Source organism: Pundamilia nyererei, unplaced genomic scaffold (genome assembly GCF_000239375.1).
Source record: "Pundamilia nyererei isolate P.nyererei 1_Seehausen unplaced genomic scaffold, PunNye1.0 scaffold00111, whole genome shotgun sequence".
Lineage (NCBI taxonomy): Eukaryota > Metazoa > Chordata > Actinopteri > Cichliformes > Cichlidae > Pundamilia > Pundamilia nyererei.
This window is the reverse complement of record NW_005187512.1, coordinates 453,292-461,704: the sequence shown is the minus strand read 5'-3', so window position 1 is coordinate 461,704 and position 8,413 is coordinate 453,292. Positions and strand designations below refer to the sequence as shown.

The following is an 8,413-nucleotide window of genomic DNA, read 5'->3' as shown; positions in this document are numbered from 1 at the left end:
CTTGTGCTGCCCAAACACGTCTCACTGGTCCGGGCGTTGACTCGATTTGATGTCAGTGGCTAATTCCATCAGATAAATGCTCACTTTTTAGGATCTAAGGAATTTAAATTAACTTAAATGATTATTCAGGAGTTATTGAAATCCCTGCCCATTTTCTTCCTAAAAACCTTTGAACTTCCGAAAACTGAATGCACAGTTGCTGATATGCTTTTGCAGATACTTATGCAGACAGCTGTGAATAGACAGCTGTCCATATGGAAGATTCAAGCGTGGTTGCTGTGTTGTAGTGTAGTGTGGGTGATGTCAACACTGACTTAAACACACCGTGCATACTTGCAGACATGTGCACTTTACCTTTGGTCTAATATAGCCTGGACAGGTTCTTCACTTCATGTACCTGTGGCTCAATATTGAGGCCAATGTAGATTAGTTAGAAGTGTTTGGCTGGCTTTGGTGCTAGAGGAAAGTTCAGGGGCCTGTAAATCCTACAATCCTACAGGACGATAATATTCCACAGTACTGTCAGCTTGTTGTCAGCAGCTGTCTTATCTAGGAGTGACCAAAGTATTTAATGGACCCTCAGACATCTATATCCTCTGAGTTTACTTGAGGATGAAAAATCATTCTTCTGAAATAGTAAATCTGTGTAACACCTGACATCTTCCACATGCTTTGTATAGCCTTGCAGCTCTTACTGTTACAGAGCCATTCAACTCTCCTGCTTTTACTTGTGGTACAGAAATGATCTATGCAAAACAATTCAAAGCATGAACAGAGTGTGATTATTAATATTCTATATCTGATGGGTCCACAAGGGGGGAAAAAAACATGAGAACAAAAGTTCAAAGGTCATACAGAGATGAACCTATAAACAGATAAAGTAGAGGAGTTGTAAAGTACATGTGCAAAGGAAAGCAGATAAGAGCTGCTACCGTGAGGAAGAGCAGACGAGGAAAGGCGCTGAGAGAGGAACAAGGCATTATGGGGTAGAGATAGTGACCTTAGTATGTTACACATGCAGTGCAAAGCAGAGCCAGAAGTACACCCATACTACATGTTTTCTGTCTGTGAATCCACTTTCTACTCCATCCCTCTCTCCTGCACACACACAGGGTCACACTCTCTGTGCTGTGGTTGATAACTCTTATCAGCAGTGGCCACAAAGCACACCAGCAGAACAATACCTTCTGATTTATAGACCTTTTCTATTTAACGCACTTTCACTCCACACTCATTCACATCTGAACATGAACGTGCTTGTAAGTGTCGGGGAAACATTTATGTGGTGTTTGTTTTGCTCAAGTGTAACCATATGGAGTTAGAGACACACTTTTAAGTGTGGAGTTTGACAAAAGACACACTTCTCTTTGCTTTGTGGCTGCAGCTCCGGGGCTGAACTCTGACCTTATGATGTAACAACTTGGCCTATTTTTCCAAGCTGGAAGGGAGATAAAGGGAGTGAACTTCCAGTTTATTATATTGCAAAAAAAAAAACAAAAGACACTGAACTTTGTTTTAAATCTCCTCATACTTATAGGATCCATATATTATTATGCTTTAATGTCAAGCGAATTTTATATACTGTGCAAAAAGCTAAAAAGCTGTTCACAAGAGCAGGATCTGAATCATTTAAATGCTTATGTTTGCCCCTGCTCAGTGACATTGTATTATTGTATGATGATTCAGATGATGAATTCTCACACACTGTTTTTTTTTTGTGTCTTCCAGGAAGTGGCTTTGGTAAAAAATGCAAAGAGCTGAGCACAGAGAGAGATTTCTTCATGAGGATGAAATGCACGGTGACCAACAGAGGACGCACCGTCAACCTCAAGTCAGCCAGTTGGAAGGTAACAACTGCTACATCTACAAAGCATCACACCTGCAGCAACTGCACACACAAAATGAGATTATTACATTGTGAATAGATTTAGCCACATATTGGACACAAGTAGGGTTTAGATTTTAGAACAGGGTTGGGGGAACTCCAGGCCTCAAGGGCTGGTGTCCTGCAGGTTTTAGATGTGTTCTTGATCCAACACAGCTGATTTAAATGGCTAAATGACCTCCTCAACATGTCTTGAAGTTCTCCAGAGGCCTGGTAATGAACTAATCATTTGATTCAGGTGTTGACCCAGTGTGAGATCTAAAACCTGCAGGACACCGGCCCTTGAGGCCTGGAGTTCCATCATCCAGAGCAATTCATGATGCTGGTAGGAGTCTAGAAGCCCATATTAAAAGTTTAATGTTATATCCTTAAATAGCAATCTTGTGCAGCAACACAAGTAGTGTAACAAATAGTGTAGAGAAATGCTTTCTCTGGGTTGTATAGCAGTAATGCAAAGCATTATTTTCAAAGGTAAGAAGTACTTTACCGTTTTTTGAAGAAACTATCGCAGCCCTGGCCATTAATATCGACTAATGTGGGGCCAAAAAAGACATGGCCACTACAATAGGTGTCTGCGTCATGGTAAATATGAACACTCAGATAGGGAAAACTGTAATAATCGTGCTATGGCTGCATGTTATTCACCACAGGGGTAACTCTGACACTGTGTAAACTCCATTTACACTCCTGCTGCTCTTCCTCAGGTGCTTCACTGCACTGGACAACTGAGGATGTACAACAGCTGCCCTCCACGAGTGCTGTGCGGCTTCAAAGAGCCTCCGCTCACATGCGCTGTCCTGATGTGCGAACCGATACCACACCCGTCCAACATCGACACGCCGCTGGACAGCAAGACCTTCCTGAGCAGACACAGCATGGACATGAAATTCACCTACTGTGACGAGAGGTAGGCAGAAACATATTTTTTAGATTTTGTATTAAATGATAAAAATATATTCACCGAAGCATATATTATGCACCTATCTTTGGTTTGAACCTCAGCAGAGTTCAGTAGAGCAGCAGATTCACATTGCTACCAATTAAAACACAACCCTTAAAGTCTGACACACACACAGAAGACTTGAGCGATTGCAGTGTGTTGACTTAGCAGGTAAGAAAATAGAAGTTGGTGATGAAACATAAATTAATAAGGCGCTGTCATGACGTTGTCAGAGCGTGCCAAGTGTTAATGACCCTGGATTAGATCGTGAACAAGCCTAAAGCTGAAACATTTTTAAAGCTGCCAAACAAAATGACATCTGACATTGTGTCAGTTATCATTCGTCACTTGTAGGTTAGCATGAAAAGCGGCTATCTTAAACCCAAAGAACCTCATAGTTTGCGCCCAGATATTTCTTTCCCACTGGCACGAGAAGGGAACACAACGCATTTTCAGATTGGTGTTACACAATCGCATGCACGCAAATCTGTAATCTTATCAAGCCTCTCATGCAAGAGAAATGTTCCTTTTGTGTATTGCATGCACAGGTCTGTGCGTGACCGCACTACAAACAAGAGCCCATTTTCTTTTTCACCCTTTTTAGTGCAATTTAATAGCCGCCTAAATCTTCTCTCCAATTACGCAAATGAGTTTATTGTAGGTGGGTCGACCCTCCTGGCTCAGCAGAGACTTACACTCATTAGAGGAGGGACGGAAAGTTTCTTCAGCTCATGCCTGGCAGTGTGAGAGATGGAGGAAACAAAGAAGGAGAGAGAGGGGGAAAGAACAGAGACTTATCACTTAGGAATAATTAGTTCTTCAAGAGGGGTAACAATCAGAAGTTTAACCTTCTAGTTGCTTAAACTCTGCTTGACCTAAGAAGAACAATTATTTCCTCCCCTCAATATCCCTGTTGATTCTTTATAATTTACTAAGTACAGTAAGAAAGTCCATTTTATGATTAAATACCAGCTTTATAAATGACGTATGGCTATTGGCTATATTCTCAATTCTACAGTATAAGCAATACAAACACAAAAGGACACAAACGGAAGTTCTAAAGTTATATAACTTGGATAATTTAGACGTGGACAACACTTCTGTGTGTACTATGTTACTTTTAAGTGTCAATCAGAAACGTCATGCAAGTAATCACTACTTATTACAGTGCATGTTGTAGATTTATCAGTAATGCAGGGACATTGACCCAAATATTACACTAAATTAGATACAATTTGTGTAGCGTTGATTCCTGCATTAATTAATTTTAGAGTTTTAATTCAAACATTTGTATAAAATCATTTGTATGCAGACGATAGCCCGCAGAGTAATGTGCTCCTCTGCTTTGGTCTTCCTGTCATTTGTTACTTTTATATCTGTAATAATGTAAAGTACACCGTGATACAAAATAACATAAAAATAACAGTGAAACGCTTGTACTTAACATGGAGGAAATGAATGGAAGGAAAGAAAAGAAAGCAATCACCATCGTAATCATTATTGTTATAATTTGAAGCTATTTTAGTTGTGACCATGTTTTATTAATGCTTTTGTTTCGTCTCTTTCCCCACTCTGACTCTCCTCTCTGGCCTTAATGCATTTTTTCCTTTTTTCATGTGTGTCTTTTTTTTTAAACCCATTGTGCCTATGTACTCTTCTTCCCTCCAGACATTCATCCCCTCCCTTTCCTCCCTTCCCTCCCTTTCCTCACTACATCTGTCAGCGTTATGCAATCTGAGGGTCTGCATCACCAGACCTCTCACTCTGTCCCTCACACAATAAATCCACCGCATCATCATCATCATCATCATCCGCTGACTGTTCATCTCAATGAAACTTTGGCTTCACACCTCCAAAGCTATCCAAAGGGCAATATAGATTATGAAAACTGTATTTTAACTGATTTGACATCAAAAAATGTTGAGTGTGATGATCAGAGGTACAAATAGGATGAAACGGAGTGAAAGAGTACATTTATACCTACTGGAAATTTGAAACTTTTTTTTATGCTGCGGTGTATCCTATCCCTAAACTCTGGAGTCCATCCTCATGCCAGAGTGAAAACATTTTGGTGGCAGTTGGAGTAAAATCACATTCCTAGCACTTTAATTTGGGTTAAGTACAACTTATCTTCATTCTCGGTCCCAGTTTACCCTCCCCGGTCTCCTTATCCTGATAAAACCTTGTTTTCAGGGGCCCATTTCCTGTTGTAGGTTTGGATCATGTTCTCACAGCACAGTTTGTTTGGAAGAGGCTCTGCTTTTGACCCTTAGCCTAATTGTTGGCTTCTCAGTGAAGTCAAAATTACACTTATTTATATAAGTTATTAATTTGAGTTTATTTGCTGTCAAAACAGCCTGAAGCTAAGTATGTAATTATTTTCAGCACTCAAAAACTTCATTTAAATTAGTGCACCTGTAATCAGATTACAGTAATCCTGTTATTTATTCTCAAAACCTCTACTTACTGGCGAAAGAGTTGGAGAGAAATAAAAGGGAGTTTTATAAACGTGGTTATTGAAAGCCAGCAACAAAATCCTGATTAACAACGTGAACTTGTGATGAGAGACGAGAGATTAGCTGTTCCCAGAAGCACCGGGAGGTTGGAGACAGAACGAGCAATTCTTATTTTTGGAAATCTATCCACTGCTCAGTTTGATTTCCAAATGGTACATGATGTCTTTTTAAGTTCAGGATGAAGTGCAGGATTTGTGTTTTGAGTCGTACATGTGAGAAAAGTTCAAATAATAAGTAAAAGCCCGTGTCTTATTAGATGTCTGTGTCTGTGTTCCAGGGTAACAGAGTTGATGGGTTACACTCCCGAGGATCTGCTGGGTCGTTCCATCTACGACTTCTACCACGCCTTGGACTCAGACAGTGTCACCAAGAGTCATCAAAACTGTAAGTACATGCTCGGACCTTAAAAAAGACTTTGAACGCCTCAAACATCAAATATGAAGCAAAACAAGCCACGGTGATTCAGCTATGAACGCAATCCGCACGTGTAGTTAGCCTTTAGCTAAGATCTAAGCCTGCGTTTCCTCAGATTTTGCTCGTAGCAGTAAGCGATTGGTTCAAAAACCTGATGAAATATGGAGCAACTCTTAAACAATAATTAGAGCCTTTCTGCATGGTTGCCAGTATTGGCAGCCATCTTGAAATGGCACATTCGAGGCACTTAATAATAATAATAATGGATTGGATTTATATAGTGCTTTTCAAGGCACCCAAAGCGCTTTACAATGCCACTACACTATACTATAAAGTGTCTTGCCCAAGGACACAACGACCAGGACAGAGAGCCCGGGGATCGAACCGGCGACCTTCCGGTTACAGATGCACTTCCCAACCCCCTGAGCCACGGTCACCCAAACTTACTTTGAAGGATTCCCTAAATGAACTCTAATTTTAGTGATCAGGATGTAAAAAATGCATAATCACTAGCCAGATCAGCTAAACGCTTCAAGCTTGTAGTCAGCTGGTAATACAGCCTAAAGTTTGAGTGAAGATATTGGGGGTTTTTCTTGTCAGACATTTTTGTTTCATTAAATTTTATTTTTATTTTCTTTATTTATTTATGTTTTAGGTAGACAAATACATTTATCCTTGTTTAGACATATGTGGATGTCTGTGTGTATGTAAAGAGCAGCAGCATGGTATTAAGATGTCTGTTATTAAATTAGGTGCATCCACTGATGGCCTGATGAGGTTTGCACATCTGATGCCACAAACACAGTGGACAGGGGACCAGGTGGCCTCTATTACAATCTAATAAGTGCGTGCGTGTGTGTGTGTGTGTGTGTGTGTGTGTGTGTGAATGTATGTGAGTGTGTGTGTGTGTGTGTGTGTGTGTGTGTGTGTGTGTGTGCGCGTGTGTGTGCGTGTGCATGTGGACAAGGCTCTGAAGTGTCATGGCTATTCTCTTCACTGACAGTACTGTATCATTAGAGGCTTTGACAGTGCACGAGGGAAAGTGGTAATTTAGTTCCTTAAAACCACCCCTGCAACATAATGGCTGTGTGTGTGTGTGTGTACACAGCAAAAAATGCTCTTGTTACAAAGAGGATTATGCTTTTCTTTTTCTTTTTTTTTCCCTCCTGGCATATCTGGGCCAACACTAATCCTGATATTTTCTTTGAAAAGTAAAACTGTACTTTCCAAAAAGTTGATTCGCTACATCCAGATGACCAGAATCAACTTTCCTTACTTGGATGATTGAGTATGCATCAAGACACAAAACTGTACCTAATTTGATATTTTATTTTTCACAGAAAATAATATTTTCATCCAAAACTTTCATCATTTAAAAAGATGTCAAGCAGAAACTTAAAGAAGCAGTACAACCCAAATACTTTCCCCCTGTAGCCTGTAGTGGTGTGTTTCAGTCTAGATTGTAATGGTGTGAGTTTCAGAGCTGTACAAGTCTTTGCTGCCTGTTTCATTAAACTAAAAGCACTCTCCCTGTCTTACCATGAAGTAAAAAATAAAACAAACCAACAACTTTTTCCACACTCAATTAGTCCAAAATCATAAAGACAAATTGTGGTTTTACAATTTTCCCCATTCACTAGTCAGATAAAACATGCCGCTAGCTAACATTACCCTCAATAGAGACTGGATGACATTAATGCATACAGCCAAGCACGAGCCTCTCATCACAGTTGGGTCTTTCTCCACAATCATGCAGTTTATGGGTGTAGTTTAACTGAATGAAAATAGTTTATGGGGGAAACTGCTTACAATTAAAGATCGATTTATTTTGTGCAATTTTAAATGCAAATTTTTAAATTCTGTTTTTGATACTTCAATAACCATAAGAAGTATAGAATATGACTGTCATATTTTAGTATTGAAGAGAACATGGACAATATTTCCGAAAATGGTAATTCACACTGAAACGGTCTGGATGGATTAAAAAAACACCGCAGGCCCAAAGTAATAATATCTAAAAGCATCTGGGGTAATAAGTGCATTCTTTTTAAATAAATAAAAAAAACAAAGTAACTCACATTCACAAAAGTCAAATTATTATGACTTTTTAAATCAAAGACTTACTTTGAAAGGTTGGCTCAAAAAACAAAAAAACAATAGGCTTAAAAAACAGATCCATTGTGCTTGAAACAGAAATATTTCAGCACATATTGGGATTGTTTGATACCAAGTTGTCTTTTGAAGTTTTGCACTTCCAAAGTTGACCTTTTAGACATGTTCTTTTGGTCTCGCTGCACTTTAATTTTGCATGTCAACAAAAACCAAAAAAGTGACTTGAAAGAGGATTGTAGTCCTCGGGTTTTTGTTTAGTGTGCTGCATGTGAATTTTTTTTCTTTTAGCCATGTTCTCTTTCCACTGATCTTAAGTCATCTGCATCCGCAGCCCTTAGCTGTCTGACATTTGCCAAGATAAAGGACTCTCTATCCATCTGAACGTCTCACAAACACAGACGAGCCGCTCTCACGGCCAACGTGACCAGCCTGTCGATCAGCACATGCTAACAGTGTTCTCTGCTACATGCAGTGTTGTCCCCTCCAAGCTTTCTCAACAGTCTTGCGTGCGCGCGCGCACACACACACACACACACACACACACAC

The 8,413-nt window shown here is 39.7% G+C and overlaps 1 protein-coding gene across 1 annotated transcript in view; it reads left to right on the top strand.

The window, feature by feature from the left end:
• Window positions 1–8,413, top strand: part of epas1b (endothelial PAS domain protein 1b) — a 46,659-nt gene that overhangs the window by 29,735 nt on the left and 8,511 nt on the right. Inside the window, exons 5-7 of the mRNA XM_005741534.1 lie at window positions 1,729–1,847; window positions 2,590–2,792; window positions 5,619–5,725. Coding sequence (XP_005741591.1) covers window positions 1,729–1,847; window positions 2,590–2,792; window positions 5,619–5,725 — 429 coding nt within the window. The remainder of the gene's footprint in view (window positions 1–1,728; window positions 1,848–2,589; window positions 2,793–5,618; window positions 5,726–8,413) is intronic.